Source organism: Scleropages formosus, chromosome 17 (assembly GCF_900964775.1).
Source record: "Scleropages formosus chromosome 17, fSclFor1.1, whole genome shotgun sequence".
Classification (NCBI taxonomy): Eukaryota; Metazoa; Chordata; class Actinopteri; order Osteoglossiformes; family Osteoglossidae; genus Scleropages; species Scleropages formosus.
In genome coordinates this window covers 25,752,329-25,769,584 of record NC_041822.1, presented here as the reverse complement: position 1 = coordinate 25,769,584, position 17,256 = coordinate 25,752,329, and the positions used below count along the sequence as shown (strand labels likewise).

The 17,256-nt window shown below is 47.6% G+C and overlaps 2 protein-coding genes across 9 annotated transcripts in view; both read left to right on the top strand.

Annotated features, from left to right (window-relative positions):
* The first annotated feature begins 1,514 nt into the window (after window positions 1–1,514).
* LOC108921800 (GTP-binding nuclear protein Ran) lies at window positions 1,515–6,423 on the top strand. Its single transcript, XM_018731512.1, has 7 exons — window positions 1,515–1,590; window positions 2,695–2,743; window positions 3,105–3,189; window positions 3,642–3,767; window positions 4,448–4,635; window positions 4,884–5,054; window positions 6,014–6,423. Exons 2-7 carry the CDS (start codon window positions 2,708–2,710, stop codon window positions 6,056–6,058), a joined length of 651 nt encoding a protein of 216 aa, XP_018587028.1. The 5' UTR covers window positions 1,515–1,590; window positions 2,695–2,707; the 3' UTR covers window positions 6,059–6,423.
* A 3,884-nt stretch (window positions 6,424–10,307) lies between these two features.
* Window positions 10,308–17,256, top strand: part of adgrd1 (adhesion G protein-coupled receptor D1) — a 58,782-nt gene continuing 51,833 nt past the window's right edge. The window contains exons 1-6 of one of the 8 annotated variants that reach the window (XM_018731694.2): window positions 10,308–10,434; window positions 10,527–10,563; window positions 11,120–11,236; window positions 12,742–12,840; window positions 14,255–14,377; window positions 15,129–15,326. In XM_018731694.2, coding sequence (XP_018587210.1) covers window positions 10,378–10,434; window positions 10,527–10,563; window positions 11,120–11,236; window positions 12,742–12,840; window positions 14,255–14,377; window positions 15,129–15,326 — 631 coding nt within the window. In that variant the 5' untranslated portion in view covers window positions 10,308–10,377. The remainder of the gene's footprint in view (window positions 10,435–10,526; window positions 10,564–11,119; window positions 11,237–12,741; window positions 12,841–14,254; window positions 14,378–15,128; window positions 15,327–17,256) is intronic. The other 7 variants (XM_018731696.2, XM_018731695.2, XM_018731701.2 and 4 more) reach the window with 7 other exon arrangements.

The following is a 17,256-nucleotide window of genomic DNA, read 5'->3' as shown; positions in this document are numbered from 1 at the left end:
AAAATCGCTATTATCTACACAGCAGCCAAACAGTGGAAAATACCAACAATCACTATTACTTACACAGTGTACTGGTGCTCTGTACAAAGTGGAAAAAGAAAACTATTATTTACTAAAAGAGTGACAATTAAAAAAAAAAAACGTTTACAGAACAGTCACATATAATATACTACTAGTAGTAGTAGTGCACTGGAGCTCAGCAACTGGCTCATGAACTGACAAACAAAGGTGGGAGGTCATTTCAATTTGTTTTGTTCATAACTCCAAAGTCACCAAGTCCCCTTGGATACGAGACGGGTTCTGCAAAATTCTTGGATACACACGTGTGTTGTAACAAACAAGAAGATTTCCACACTGAGATGCTCTGTCTTGAAAAATACTGCTGGTATTTCAATAACTTCAAGCAGCATTACACTTAAAGCTAGTTTAAAATTAGTCTTATTAAAGCCCAGTGAGGAACCGAGTTAGCCGTGTTTACAAGTACGACGGTTATTATTGTTACCGATCTCCAACACGCTGCAACACCAGTCACGAGCTGTAAACACACACAGTGGCGCTGAATTGACGAGGCAGAAGCACACCGACACTGCATGATGATATTCTCTCTTTACTGCCATTCATTGCTTCCGAGTAAGAAGTGCTCCCTCTGCAACTGGAAAAACGTAGAAAAGAGTAAACAAGTTTAAAAAACGTGTAGTAAGTTTTGTTGAAATATATAGTTTTGTTGAATCCTTAGAATTTTTTAAGAACTATGTGACCTTCTGTTCTGAGCTTGTGTGTACAAACGCATTAATACACCAAGAACAATTTAGAAAGCACTCCGTGCGGACCGGAGCTCAGTAAACTACTGTACTGGAAGTAAGGTCATAATTTGATTTATTCCTAACTCCAAAATCACAATCAAGGCAAATTTTGGATAATGGAAGTGTGAATAAAATACATTTCTGGGGGAAAAACACTTTACAGGAGAGAATCCGCGAAATAATGCAATGATGTCTCCAATCCTTGACAGTTATTTTGCATAAAAATGCCAAGATAAGGTTCGCTTCGTTTTGCATTTAAAAAGCAATTTTGTCTAAACTTTCGAGTTTCCAACAGAGTCTGTAACGCCTTGCCGCAGGTTGTTTTTCATACAAATACATTACAGTTATTTAAGTTATCTTATCGTCATTGATTTAGTAAGCATAGTAGTAGTTTGTATTTTAACGTTTCGTTTTGTCGCGGTTTCTGCAGAGGACAATAGGCCTATGTGATGTTGAGAAATTGGCGTTACATTCCACATCACAAACAACGCAGTTCGATTTGACTGGTTCAAAATCCAGATGTGACAAATTCAACCAATCATGTGTGATATTGATGCCTCTAAGTTGAGTTAAAAAACACGTTCCGGAGGCTCACGTTACAGTTCGTCCTGCCCTATCAGAAAGCTGAAAGGAGAGGCGTCCCCGTTATACACCGCGAGTTGCCGTGGCAACTGAAGCGGATGGGGAGCCCACGTGACGCCCGCGGGTGCGCGCTCGCACCGTTTGAAAAGCGTATCCGCCATTTTACTTTGGAACCTCGGAAGCAGTGGTGCATCGAAGCGCTGAGGTGAGTGATTGAGGGGGAAAAAGCCCATCCGTTCACGATTACAGACATGATTCCACTCCTTATTGTATTTTAGAGGAAAGCGACTGTTCTACCTAGACTTGGAGCTCCGGTTTCTGCCACTTTTACTCTCTTATTGGTGCCTGAGGCGCTGAATGGTCCCGTCGCGCGCGCTCTTGGCGCGCTTTTCGATGCGGCGATGAGACGGCAACTTTCACAATTCGTACCGCTTTTTTATCCAGCTGCTTTTCTACACTGGTAACCGCAGCATACAGCGCAGGGTCCATTTATTCTTTCCTCTGCGAGGCGGTGACGACGGTCGCCTGTCCGAGTCATAAATGTGCATGATTTTTGAGCGTTTCCTTGCTGCGTCTCTTTCTTTGTGCCCGTGGGAAGCGCGTGGCCGGCGCCCTTCCACCGCGTGGCGGTCGGGCCTCTAGTTCCGCTCTAGTTTTACAGTCTCTCGATCAATGAATAACGTTGGGACGAAAGTCACAGACAGTTCTGAGTTCTGCCCACACTCATTCATTGTCCTCAGCCCGGTAACGTGCTAGTTATCATCATGATCGAGCTGAGTGTTCCGAGACCGAGCGGTTATTAACGCGCGCGACACCACGTGACATGATTATTCACATTCATTGTCGCTCCGTACAGGAAACTTTGTCCAGGTGGTAAATCTGACTGTACTGTAGTACAGTCTACTTTTTCATTGTGAGTCACTCGACGGCCTCTTCACGCGCAGTGCCAGTCACTGGTTGTTGCGTTAATTGATTTCGCTGTTCGGGTTACGAACCCACAACCTACGGGTCGGCACGCGGTGGGGTGAGTGGAGTGGCGATAGTACCGTGTGTTATCCAACTCCAAGTAGCTCAGTGTCAGTGTTGCTCTATATAGTTAATAACAAAGATTTAAATACCTTATTTAATTCAGTGTCAGTGACTTGCTGGGGGTATTACAGCAGAAGCAGAGATTTATTTTGAACCCAGGACCCGATCTGGCGATTGCAAGCCAAGGTGCTGGTGTAACTACTACCCTCCCTAGTGGCCCGATATGACGTGCACGTTCACCTTGTGTTAATAAACTGTCTTGTGTTCGTCTTTTCTGCAGGTTACAGTGAATCATGGCAATGCAGGCAGAACCCCAGGTTCAGTTCAAAGTGAGTATTTCTTCCTTTGTGAGAGAACTTGTAAACTTCACTATCTGGTACACTTTATTTATTAGAAAAGTCCCTGACAACTTACATTTGCATTACATATATTCATTTAGCAGGCACTTTTCTCCAAAGCAACGTACATCTCGTAGGAAATATCAATATGTATGCACTACATTAGCAGAAAGACTTCAATGCAGATGCGCGATTCAAAGTAGTTACGTTTTCCACCATATGACCCAGTGTACATCACACGAGTGGCTGTATGAAACTATCCGAATATCAACGATTCCTTCCTAGTTTTTTAAATGTATATAAACATTTACATTACATTACACATTATCCGTAACTTGTTTCTCTGTTTCAGCTGGTTTTGGTGGGAGATGGTGGTACGGGTAAAACCACCTTTGTGAAGCGCCATTTGACTGGAGAATTTGAGAAGAAGTATGTAGGTAAGACAAGGAACCTCACATCTTTAACGTGATGTGCAGCTTAAACGAACGTGCATCAACAGTTTTTTTATTTTATTTATTTATTTATTTATTTATTTATTTATATATATGCAAAGACACAGGATTATGGAGACACAACCTGTCTGATACTTTGTTCAGATCTCAAGTAGTTGCCATAGGTTGACATTCAAATAGCAAATGCATAGATTATCATAGCACATGATTTTGGGCTTGTTTATGTAGCTGTCAAGATGTAGGTCTCAAAACATGGGTTTGAGACAGAGGGAGAGTGGAGTGCATGATCTCATATTAAACTCACAACTTGTATGTACACATGGCTTTCACAGTAGTAGTTTACCATGGTGGTGATACACAGTTGCATTGAAATAAAATAACTACCTGAAGTAGAGGTCATTAAATTGTTTTGGTCACACATGGTTCTGTTCCTGCAGCTACCCTGGGTGTCGAAGTCCACCCTCTTATGTTTCACACCAACAGAGGAGCGATCAAATTCAACGTGTGGGATACAGCTGGACAGGAGAAATTTGGTGGTCTCCGAGATGGGTATTACATACAAGGTACTGCTTACTGACCCGTTTCCGCATGTAACATCAAGGAAATAGACTCAAATAAGGCACCACTTTCACACTCATGTACTGTGGTATTGTGGATATGAAGCACTACTCAGATTGCATTTTTCGTAAAGGTAGATGTTTCTTGGATATTTATCTTGCTCTGGGCCTCCAGAAGGCCCATTTTTGATGGCTGTTTCAATACGGTAGCTGATCCTCCCTCATTTAATATCTGCGCTATACTTGCAAATTCCCCATTGCGCTGCTGAGTCTTTCCGAGTAACAGCAGTAATATTCCAGCTGCTTCAGTGACGCTGTCTGACTTAGGCTTGAAACACAAGAGTGAAGGTGAATAGTATTTTGTGGCCTGGAAATAAGTCAGATGTTCACTTGTTAATGAGGTCTTTCTGCAGTGAGGAAACTTGGCATGCAGAAAACTGCTCGTTTCAAATTTGAATATTTGTCTACATTTACAAGCCTGATCCCATTTGGGAAAGTGTTGTTCAGTTAATTTGTTTTTATTAGAATTTTTTTTTAAAACCTGCCTTTAGATATTTAAATTTTAAGCTGCAGAAGACACCTTTTGTACTTTGTGGCAGAGTTTGAGTAAACTTTAATTTCCTTGTCTGTGCTACTGCAAACTGTATGTAGATGTTGCCCCTGACCTTTGGCTTGTTTTTTTTCAGCCCAGTGTGCCATAATTATGTTTGACGTGACATCCAGGGTAACATACAAAAATGTTCCCAACTGGCACAGAGACTTGGTTCGAGTGTGTGAGAACATCCCCATAGTCCTGTGTGGTAACAAGGTAGACATCAAAGATAGGAAAGTCAAAGCAAAAGCCATCGTTTTCCACAGAAAGAAGAATCTTCAGGTATGCCGGCATTGCTATGTGTTAGCGGGACTGTGAAGGCATGTCACCATATACCCAGTATATCATTATCTCCATCTTCCCGCTCTCCTCCAGTCTCTTATTTGCATCATAATATGACATCTGTATTTGTTAGACCTTTTACACGTCTTAATGCATGTGTGTTATTTGGCAGTATGGTAATGGCCTTTCCGTGGGCGGCTCGGGTTATGTGACACTCATGAGCTCTACCCCATTGTGTCTTCCCTCAGTACTATGACATCTCTGCCAAGAGCAACTACAACTTTGAGAAGCCCTTCCTGTGGTTGGCAAGGAAGCTGATTGGTGACCCAAACCTCGAGTTTGTAGCCATGCCTGCCCTGGCTCCCCCAGAGGTAGTGATGGATCCCCAGCTGGCCAAGCAGTATGAGGAGGACCTGCAGGTAGGGCACTCATTTAGTTACACGGATTCACAGATTCCCAGTCGTTGCTACGCATGTGGTCAGTGGTTGCTATTCTGGGCCATCTCTCAGGGACCAGTGTCCCTGAAGTTTACTAACCTTGTTCTGAATATGAGTGAAAATTAAAACAAGTGTATGATGGGTGATCCTACTAGGGTGGAATGTGGTCTGTTAATCTTGGTTTGGGGTTGGCTTGTGTCATGTCTAGGTTTTTGGTGCACTATTGGTCTAGTGTTTTTTGGACAAAGTTGACAAATGCAACAAGGAAGGTACAAACATTATATATTCCATCTTATATGCAAATAAATCTGAAACTTTTGCTCCTGTACAAAATTGGTATCTCTAAAGTAAATGTGAAATGAAAATTTCGAAACATCCTGCTTTGGACCTGTGCACTTGGGATAGGCTACAGACCAAAGGGAGCGCTGTATTGGCGGGGGAAAAGGTTGAAAATGAATAGCAAAAATCTTTGGGTTATGTGGTTCGGCTTTGATAACCTTAATCCTTTCAAGAACTGTCAATATTTTGCAACGGAATAAGAATGCTATGCCGTGCTGGGCCATGTCTAGAATGACTGGGTTTTTTTAAAACTCTTCAGAAGTTCTCTCTCCTGTAAGATGAGTCCTTAACTGACTGCTGGTTGGTCTTTTTCACAACTTTGCTTCTGTGCCACAGTATTAAACTGATGGTCTGGCATCAAGTTTTAAGCTGCAGAAATTGACACAAGTTTTTCTATTTCATATCGACTGATTTGTGTGTTCTTCTGAGAAGGGTGTCAACATGGGTGTACCTGAGAATGCGTTCTCTGTTTTCTTAAACTTGCCTTGTTTGTGGCAGAATGCACTGCGGTGGAGATGGACGTCTTTTGTTCCTGAGGGGACACCACAATACAAATGGAGACTTTGGAAGTCTTACGCCTTGTCCTGCCGTTTCCCCTACAGGTGGCCCAGTCCACGGCCCTGCCAGACGACGAGGATGACCTGTGAGCTGGCAGCGGAGCGCCACGGGCCGCCTAGTTTTATAGGCAGCCGCGCGGGGGCCGTGGCCTAGTTCCAGCCCCCCTGGCAGGTTAGCGGAGCATTTTCGTGTGTTACACGAGATCCAGGACAGACAAACGGTGGGGGGAGGCGCTTTGCCAAGGCCTGCGCAGCTCAGAAACCCAATGTGTTCTGGGTTGCCTTACATACCTGGCTTTATTTGGTTTTTGTTTTTCAAACGTGACTGTCCATCCAGTATTTTCATTTAACCTTTCCCTCTGATTCTGATAATTTAAGCCTTCTGCCATAAACTGTACACAACTTGCTGTTGATTCCAATTTTATTTAGTCAATAAAGTTGTTTAAAACACTGGGCTCCTGCGCCTTCATTTATGATCTTGCATTTCTCCTGCAGTGAGTGAGCTCTCTAGTTGCTCTTGAATTTGGCAATGGCTGTAAAGAACCCAGTTCGTTCTACAAGACTGGGCCTCTGTGGAATATCTGCCTTTAAAGAAATCCGCAGTACCTCAGTATTGTATCTGTCTAAATGTGAAGTTCATTTCCAGAATCAGTAGTTTAAGTGCAGTTGGCAAAGATCTGGTTTGTCCCCAGCAGATACTGAGAAACCAACCTACCTTTTATATATTTATACACGGTAACACTATAACACAAGTAGCTGTCTGACAGTGGAAACTGAAAAAGAAATATCTACTGTAATCTTGATAACCAACAGCCCTCCTTATTAACTAGAGATCTTTGGGTCAAATGTCTCTGCTGCTCTGCCCTGTGTCTGTGTCTTTTGGTCTGGGGAGTCACCAGGGAGGAATGGAAGTGGTTGCATTTTCAGCTACTTTCATTTTTCCTTCCCCTTAAAAGCCAATTAACCAAACTGCCAAAATACAAAAAATTAAACAGCTTTTGAGGTTAAAAAGTAGAATGGGTGAAAGAAACAAAAGTCAACTCCACACTAGATTAACAGGAAACTGGTTGTAATCCGGGACTGGGCAACCTGCTTGGGGGTAGCTTCTATATGGAACATTTTATTTGCTATATAGTAAAATATCTATGTACTAATTTTGAAGTAATTTTACCTGCAGTGGTGCCATTAGTACACGCATAACAAAGCAATTTTTGGTGTTTACATTTTAGTGAGGCATAAAGTCCATTCACACTAAATATATCAGAATCATATATATATATATTATATGCTCCCACATGGGGTACCCTGGCCAAAAAGGTCAAGAAGCACAGCTACAAATCAACCACCATTTCAGGTATGTCACACACCTTTATTCTCCACATCTCTCTTCAAAAAGTCTCATCTGGCTGCACCTAGTGCTCATTTCATCCCAATGAGAGATGTCTAGGTGTGGGTCTCAGTGAAGGTGGGCAGTAGGCATGGCTAGGCTCCGCCCTGCCACAGCCAGAGGTCTGGAAGTGACCTGACTTCCTGAAGAACATCTCTTGCAAATATTCATCAGAGAGCTGCGGACATGGAGTCATGAAGCTGTTGCTAGAAGGCGGGCAATGCCTGCCGGGATGGTAGATCAAGAACCTGTTGGGTAAACAGCAACGGTGAAAAAACTACTGGGTTGAGAGAGGCCAACTGGACATTAGTATCGTGAGAGCTCAAGGTTTGGCAAAGAGGTACCAAGAGGACAAAAAAACTGGTTATAGAAGCAGAAGCCTGGATGTGGGAGGACTTTGGCTTTTGAGTGGAAAATGGCTTTTGGATGATCTCAGACAGGTTATGGAAAACTCTGGCGGCACAGGAAGGGAAAGCAGCCAATCACAGTCATCCATCAGTCTCAATCAAGTGATCATATACATACAGTCCTTCATGCCCCCCTGGACGTCTTCGTGATGTTCCCTCGGTAGGTAACGAAACGGTCAGAAGAAAATTGTCAGGCTTGTTGTTCTCTATGTCATCATCGCGCTAGGGCAGCAATCTCTGGATATTCGGAGGACCTCCTGGATCCTGCAGGCCCACCCTCCTTCCAGAAGGCAGCGCCACAAGCTTCTGAAGCATCGGGATCCGTGTCTCGAGTCAAGGTTCCTTCAGCAGCAGCTGGGACACGGGATGGATGAGGTTCCTCCAGAAACACCGGAAGTCCTGGGCATCGTTGGGTCTCGAGTTCTTCGACATCGTGTGGAGGGCTGGGACAGGAGCTCTGGACTGACTGGTGCTCCCACCCCGATGATGCGTCACCAGATGATGCGATCTAACTACCGAGGGGTTCCAGGGTCCTGGAGAGGAGGCAACGGCCAACCACGGAGCATCAGACTCAGGAGGGACAGCGTGGGTTTCGTTCTGGTCCAGGAACAGTGGACCAACTCACCGCTCTCACTGGAGGGTTGTGGGATTTGAAACACCTTGAGCTTTGTCCTCCTGGAGAACACTTACTGTCCCCGCAGTCCCCGAGCCGCAGGCCTGTGGCCGTTTTAATGCTTTCCGACAGGGAGAGACCCTCCACAAGGTGGCGCTCTGCCCCCGTTCGCACCGTAACGCGCCGAAAAGTGTGTAGAAGGACTAAGGGCTCCGTTCTGCTCTTCGACACATTTTGTTGTGAGAAAATGCTACGTGATTAATTAATCGAATAATTAATTCCAATATTTAATTTATAATGAATTAATTTCGATAATTAATTTCTATAGTTGAATAAATATATTAATGAAATATAAATATACAATGGGACATTTGGGCGGCACGGTGGTACACCGAGTAGCGTTGCTGAATCACAGCGCCTGGGTGGTGCGAGAGGATGTGGGTTCTATCCCCCCTCTGTCTGTGTGGAGTTCGCATGTTTCCTCCGGGTACTCCGGTTTCCTCCCACAGTCCAAACACGTGCTCTTCAGGTTCCCTCATAGTGTGTGAGTGACAGAGAGAGAGAGAGAGAGAGAGAGAGAGAGAGCGTGTGTGTGTTTCACTGATGTATGGATGAGTGACCCAGTGTAAGTAGTGTATCTAGCTAGCAGTGTAAGTTACCGCGGTGAATAAGGTGTGTGCGCTGATACATGTGTTACATCATACGTGTTATGAAGTGAGAGAAAAAAACTGTGTGAGTTAACTGGTTAATGGGCACAAAATTCTCAGTCTCTCCGTGAGATTTTGTGTTTTAAGTAGAAATTTAACAGGGCAAGACGAACGTTTCTCGTAAAGATACGTGATGTGAAGGTTGCTGGTTCAAACCCCGCTCTCACTGTAGTGCCCGTGATAAAGGTACTACCCTGGATTGCTCCAGATAAACTGTCTCCTTGTATGAATGGGCAAATCAGCGTGCTCAAAAGGTAAATGGATAAATGTGTAAAATGTACTCTTGGTCGAAGAGGAAATTGCCCTGGGTTAATACAGTAAAATTTACCCTGCTGCATTAATGACTAAAACACTGCAATGTGCCACATAAAAGCATCAACTTAGTTAAAATATAGTGAGCTTTATGTATTAACTTTGTATACTTTAATTATAATTTATAATTATGTATACAATTATGTATTATACATAATAATATACTGTAACAACCTTTAATAATAATAACAACAATAATAATAATACTATGATTGGAGCAGCAGGTGGCGTAGTAGTTAGAGGTGTCGCCTTGCAATGCTACGTCTTCGTTTCGAATCCCACCTTGTGCTGGTAGGTACCCTTGATCAAGGTACAGTACTTACCCTGAAACGGCACAGTGAAAGTGCCCCCGGTCGGCCGCTCTTTAAGTGCGTAAAGCGAAGTAACTTTGTTGCGAGTCCGTAAAGAAACAGCCGCAGTGGCACGTTGGTGTGTCACGCGCTGCTGTTACTTGTACACTAGTCGCGCGACGCGTCCAGCCCTTTGTTCTCGAACCCGCCACGGTGTGTGAGATCGTGTCCCTCAAAGCAGATGACATCATGATGTGAGTTCCCACACCCACCAGGACAGCGCGCGCGCCTCCCGCTCCTCCACACACAGCTCCTCAACTTCCTCCAGACCAGAGCGCATCCAGGAGCCCGGAGCTGTGGCCGCGAAGCACGGAGGCTCTCCGGGACCGGCTGCGGAGCAAGGGGTCGGGACCCGGCGGAGGACATGTGATGTGGCGCGGGGCGCCGCCGCAGCACCACGCGCTCGAAGCCCTTCGCCGCCACCGCCGCCGCCGCTCGTGAGCGCGTCACCGCGGGGGGTCCGCGAAGCGGGTGACCGGAGCGACTTGAAAGGGCAGCGCCGGCGTGGGACGGTCGGAGGGGGGAGTCGGCGCTCGCGATCTCCTCACACTGACTGGCATTGTCCAGACCAGAGATCGATCATATACTGTACTGTGTATTCCCCCACAACCGACCGGGGGGAGGGGGGCGAACATGGGCCGTGTGGACACCGCGCTCTGCTGCTTCTCCCTTTTAGCGGCTCTGCTCCAGGTATCCGTCTCTCGAACCCTGAACCGGTGTGCGCGGCGCCGAACGCAAACCCTCCAGGTGGGATTCGCACTCATTCCCGTGTTGTGTTGCAGGTCCGCGGCGCAGCGCTCCTTCCCTCGGAGCATCCAGGTGGGTGACCGCGGCGCTCCTGCTCTGTCTCCACAATATTCACATTCACATCCCTCCCGCAATCAGAACTTTCTCTATAATGACTGCTTTGTTTGAAGGACCCCCGACCCCCCACTCTGCTCCGTGTGCGTGTGTTCCTTCTCTTTACCGCACTATGAACACTTTTACTACAGTAAGGACATGGCTCCTCATTTCAGTGCAGACATTCAGCAAAATGCTGCGATGGCTGGAAGCGGATATTGGATATTACTAATATTGGATATTAATAATATTGGATGTTAATACCGCACAACTGTACTGTTTGTTTGCTCGCATAAAGGCTTTAGAATTTCCCCACGAAAGGGCTGGATTTCTGTGACCCACCCCCCCTTCGAACCCAGGAAATGTTGCTCTGAACTTTTGAGCCCGTGTCTTACTGTATACTGTCATTTACTGCAATATGTACTATGTTAAGGGGGGCTTTACCAACACACATTTGTGCTGTATTGTATAATAAGGTGTTGGGTTCGCTGACATGACACACGGAGAGTCGCTCATGTCGGCGTGTCGTCCCCAGGCCTCCAGGTGCTGTCCACAGCCTCGCACTACTGGCCCCTGGACGCCGTGGACGGGATCCACGGGCTCCTCGACGAGATCGGAAACAGAGCAGGTCATGTTAATGGAAGTAGTATAAGTATGTAAAGTGAGGAACGTTCTAGAACAGAAAAGTTACCCCTTCCTCCCTTGTCCCCACGTCCGTCCCAGCGCTCGCCTCGTACCCGGCGCAAAGGCCCGTCTGTTGTTCCGTATCAAACGTGTGTCTGTGTGTGTTACTCATAGTGCAGCAGCTTAGTGTTTCGCCCACTAGTGTATTTAGTCGCATCTCTCTTTTTCATTATTTAATTAATTAAGTGCTCCTGTTTATCGTTCACGTGGATCATGAGCCGAGTGTGAAATCACAGCTCCCGGCTGTCCCGCGTGGTCACGGCGCACTGCTCACGACTCTCTTGCGTTCGGGTTTCGACCACGCAAGGTGTTTCCTTCGCCACATCACGATCACTGGGCCGCGCATCTTGACCCCCCGGAGAGCCGTTCCTCCGATGCGACGCTCACTTTGGACTTTATTGAAAGGAAACGGAAGGAAGCGATAGCAGACAGCTGGGACTCGACGCAGCTGCAGCAGGCGATGTGTTGGGTTGCAGCCCGGATAAGCGGGGCAACTTCAGCCAAGTTCTCGACTCCCTTTATTCCCTTTAAAATCTTGAGTTTATAAAAAATGAATTTTAGTCTCGTGTATAAACGACAAATCAGTGCAGTGTTTATAGTGGCAGGAGCTTCTTCTTCACACTTTGTGTGCGTGACGTGAGACGCGTTAGCTGTGTGTTGGGAACGTTTGCACGTGTCTGAAAACATACATTCGTAACACTGGGCCGCGATACAGCAAAGTGAGACGCACCGGCTCCTCACTTTACAAACCCATAGTTGTGATTTTGTAAGAAACAAACATTTTCAGTTTTAATTGCACCGTCTTCGCTTACCTGCAGTAACTCGTGAAATGCCGTGTGGAGCGGAACGTGTGACCTGTATCTACGCTCCCGGCCGGGGGATCAACTCACCTCCGCAGTGTCGTCTACAGCTCGTATCTGGAGCTCCTGAGCGTCGGGGATCAGTAACAACACGAGGAACGTTACACACGTCCGTGGGACCAATTGGCCGGGAATAGCGGAGACGACGGGATTTTACTTGCAGTAGTCTTAATTTCGTTTTCCTTTCAATGTAGCTAAATGTTAAAAATTGACGTCCTTTTGTTTTTTAAGCTGTTTCTCTTTCTGAGAATTTTCCGAAATACGGGATGTCTGGTGAATTGAATTAATTGACCGTGACTCAGTGGTGACGGCGACTTCGAGGTTACGAACAACACGAATTGCGAACAGACTTCTACTCTGTGCTGTTTGTAAGTTGAGGAGCCAGCGGTACAAATGAGCTTTGCTGGAACGTGCGGTTCCCTCCGGACGAGCGCCGAGCCCATGACACCCCCCCCCCCCACCAACCCCCACTCTGTCCCCCGGCTGTCCGAGCAGCATGAGCGCTCGGTCCGGCCTCCGTGTCCGCCACCGTGTTGCCCTTCATTGTCATGTTTGTTCACGTGAATCACCTTCTCTCCCTGTTTGTCTCTTTGTTTTCCATGTGTCCATCCAGCGCTCAGAATCCACAACCACACTGTGCTTCCTCACTCCCATAACTCTTCCTCTGTGTATACCAATGACTCTGCCTACACTAACATTTCTGCAGCCGTAGGTGAGCAACGCCACCGGTCGAGTGCCCCGTTCGTCCCGTCCGCGGCTTCAAACACATTTGCTCGCATTGCCTGCTGCGCCGTGGGTGCGTTTTTGAGCCGTATCTTTACGCTTTCTTCAGGCCCCACTGTTCGCTGGCGCTGTGCTAAGTTAGTAGCCGTGAGGCGGCGTAGTCGTTAGAGCCGTTGCTGCTGTATTGAAAGCGCCCTGGTTTGAGTCCCCGCTCCTGCTGTGGCGCCCCTCATCAGCATATTTACCCTGAATCCATACGGTAGAAATGACCTTGCCGTGGAAAAGAGTAAATCAATGTAATTAGATTAGTGTACAAATGTAACGCTGTAAGTTTCTTTCGAGAAAGGTGTCAGATAAATGAGTTGTTATTATTAATATTAATAATAATAATAATAATACTACCAGGTTGGCACATTTCTCAGGGCTGTTTGGGCATGGTCCTCGATAGGGTTCAAACCCGTGACCTTTGAGCTGTCCGTCCGTTTCCGTCCAGCCTGGAGACGTCAACACGCCAAAGTGCCGTGACCCATAAACAGCAACGTTTGAGTTTCGCTCCCACTGAGCGACCTCGTCTGGGATCGAGATCCAGCTCGCGTTCTTGGCCAGAGAAGAAACCAAAGTCACGCCGCCGACAAACTGGCTCCCGGCTCTCGGCTCTCCGCTCGGAAGATTTGCCTCGAGCGCGACGTAATTAAAGTGCACTCGGTACTAATGGACGCTGTGTTGTGACGAGACAGCTTGTGTAAATACACACACGGAAAAATGTTCAACGAGGGGTCACCGCTCAGAACTAACTGCGCGCGTTGGGCCGATAAACTGGGGGCCGAGGTGCACGGCGATCAACGCCTAGAACGACGGTCAAATTTCAGGAAAGAACCTGTTTTCTCCCATCGAACCGGCATAGTTTCCGATAAACAAAGAGCTCGGTTGCCTAGCAACACAGTTACACCATTTACAAATAATGTTCCGGTAGTTCCGTAGTACCTGTTTTTGTAGAGGAACCGATGCGTTGCCACAGAGACGCCACGGTGTGACTCGGGAGCGTGTTTTGTGTCAGCGCCGGCTGGCCGGGTCCCCGAACGTTTGGTTCATGTGCGGTCCAGAGCGAAATAACTCACGAGAGCGGATCGGTGACCGCAACAGAGTGTCTTGGTTACGCTTTGCGAAAGCCTTTCATTTTAGACCCTCATTTAATTCGATCTCGGCCGGATCTGGACGGCTTTGCGTCGATTAGGCGAGCGCAGCGCTTGCCGGCCCGTGGCGTCACCGGGCGAAAAACTCAAACCAGGTGCGCCCTTGGGGTGGGGGGTTGGGGGGTTGGGGGGGGGGTCGCTGCGGTGCAGAGCTATGTACGCGTTCGCTCAGGCAAAGTAATATCCTTTGGCTTCTACCCCCGTCTGTAGACATTGTAGAAGGAATGGTCAACAAGGGGATCTATCTGAACGGAGACAACGGGGCCACGTTTCTCCACTTCGGGAACTACAGGAACTCGTGTATCAGCGACCCGACCCTCTGCGGCCCCGAAGGTGAGGCGCGTCGACGGGGGTCACGACCTCATCCGTTTCCATCTGTCCTCCGACTCATTATTATTATTGTTACTATTGTCTTCCGGCGCATAATCTGGGCCTCATCTGCCTCCTCTTTGCTACTTTGTTTGTGCAGTATGAGATTAATTATGAGGAAAGCATGTCTTTCTTCAGCGTGGAAATTCTCTCCAGCGGAAATGAATTTGATTTGCTCATATCCTCTGATTTCCCATCATTAGACGTGAGCCTCTCCTTGTGTGTGTGTGTCGCCACTGGAGCGAAGGCTTGTTTTCTCTCCTGTGTTTATGTCAATAACCGGCGTGGATTTGTCGCTGCAGAGCCGTGTGCGAGGACCTCGTGCTGCTTCTCATACTTACCGTGTGTGTTTACAGTTTCCTTCAGACACAAACACTCTTTATTTAATTTCATTTTAATTTCACGAGCGTATTTCTTGCTCGTGAAAATAATTTGCGTGTAAAATATGAAGTCGTTACTTTCGGCTGGGAACCAAATGGCTAGAAAAGCAAAACGTGACACTTTACTGCTTCGTTTAGTCCAAATCAAGTCTAAATGGACAGGCGGGAAAGGTGGGAAGTCGACGTCCCTTTAAAACGGACATTATCTAGGTGGGATCGAGTGTGCGGCGATCCATGAGCCCACTGGAATCTGCCACCCTGGGACAGTTAATATCCCGCGATGAGTGCCAGCTGATTCTCGGAAGACTTATTTGGGTCTCTCTCTTCTTCAACAGGAATCACCTTTTCCTTCTTCTGGAAGAACCAGGAGGCTCAGTCGCGATTCGCCATCTCCTCTGGCGGTAAAGTCATATCCAACGGCTTCTCGGTGTACGCCAACGCCTACGGCGGCTACGTCGAGTTCTACACCCGCGGAAACTCCCGGCGCTGGAAAGCAAACATCAAACTCCCAGGTATCCCCGCGCTGAGGTTCGGTAAGGACGGCACGGCGAAGTCCCGGCCTTCGCTCGGTCATTTCCATCTCCCCGCACGCGGAGGCACTTAACGCGCATTCCGGCATTCGGATATTTTCTAACATCACAGGCGAGCGAGAAATAGTTTGGCGCACATTCTCGGCTCGCGTCGTTACATTCCAAACCAAAAATATGCAATTATGCGCATAATTAATGAGCCGAATCCAGATCTTGGGAGGAAAGCCAGAGACGACGTGTCCCTCCAGGGCTTCGGGAGGGTTTGGACGCGGCACCGTCCCGCCATTCCTGAGCAGTCGGCCTCAGGGCTCTGTAGGGTGTCCTTGTTTCCCCCTGGGGGGTCCCACACCTCCCAGGTGACTCGCTTTTACCGCAGCGCTCTTTAACTCTCTGGGCCGTCTCCTTGGACACATTTATTGACAAGGGTCGTGGAGGGTTGCTGTTTAGAACCGGACGCATTTCACCTTTCGGTTGCAGCGTTGGCTTCACGCAGCCCCCAGTCGCCGGTTGATTTGCGGGCTGCTCAAAACGACCTGCGGGATTCTGGGATTTCGCACACGTCCGATGGGACTCCGGACAGGGCTATATGGACGGGCCGCTGCTCCTCCTAGCCTTTCGCTCTGTGTTTCTTCACGCCTGCGGCTCGTGCGTAGATGATGTTTATTGCGCCCAAGAGTTAAAGCTCAGACAAGCGTGGCGTGTTTCACCCGGACAGTGTGCAGAACGCTTCCACCCAGCCCTGAGTGCGGAAACCACAATCAAAGAGCACAATATTTGTGTGTGACTCACCACCTCCTCCCTAAAACATAGTGAAAACACTAAGAGGTATTGTTGTAATGTTGTTTGTGGAAGCCGGACGTTAGGCAGCGGGAGCGGCTGTGCCGTGGTTTGGTCGGGGAATACAGTTTTGGGTTTGCGCTGGCTCCGCCCACACAGTACACCTCTTCAGGTGTAAACATCTGGCTGCCTGCTTGGTGGTCCCACTCACAAGGGTCCAAAATCAGAATTCTCTTGATTCTCTGTGCTGTTCCGATGCGATGGAATGAGCTCCCTCTGTCCCTCAGAGCTGCTGAATCCCTTTCAACTTTCAAGGGTCTCCAACCCATCATTCTCAGAGCCGCTTCTCTCCTGATCTCCTGACAGCTCCATCAATGAGTCCAACACCATCTGCTGTGATTTTCTATGTATTTGCTATTTGAACGTCACTTCTGTAGGAGCTACTGGAGGGATGTGAACCAGCAACGTGGTGCTGTCACACACACAAGCTGTGCTTTAATAATCCCGCGTCTGTGTCGAAAGCTCTTTGTCTTGCTGATGCACTTTTGTTTACTTTGAGCTCTGTGTCATTTTGAGAAAAACGTCTGAAAGTCACCAAGAAATGTAACACAGACTACGAGACTCTGACGGTTCTCATTGGCCACAGAGTAGCCTTGGATGGTGCCTTGACCAGCGGTGACCTGTTTTCACGGTGTAGCGAAGGCGCAGTCGAGACGTTTCCCTCCCAGAGAGCGGAGGACAAACAGAGCGACCTGCGGGTTCACACTCTTGGGCTGCTTGCCTCAGTACATCACGGAACCCATGCTGAGGAGCCACCCGCTGAAGTCAGTCATGTTAGACGAGCCTCTCTGCTTTTATTGAAATGGAATGCGACGTGGAGCCAAACTCCACCACTGCAACTGGCATCTGTAAAGAATTAAAAACATACATTCGGCGAAGCTCCTCTGGCTTTAATGTAACCGGAGAAACTGTAGAAACATATTCGGCGAAGCTGCTCCGTGTCCTTCTTCTGCCGGAACCTTACCGGAGATGGCAGGCGGACCTACTCAAGCTTTTCCTTATTAGTGGTCTTGTAGGACCTCGTGGGATCTCACCGTAGATGTTCAAAGTCTTGCACTCAAGAAATTCCTCATCTCTCTTCTTGCAGGAGCTTCCT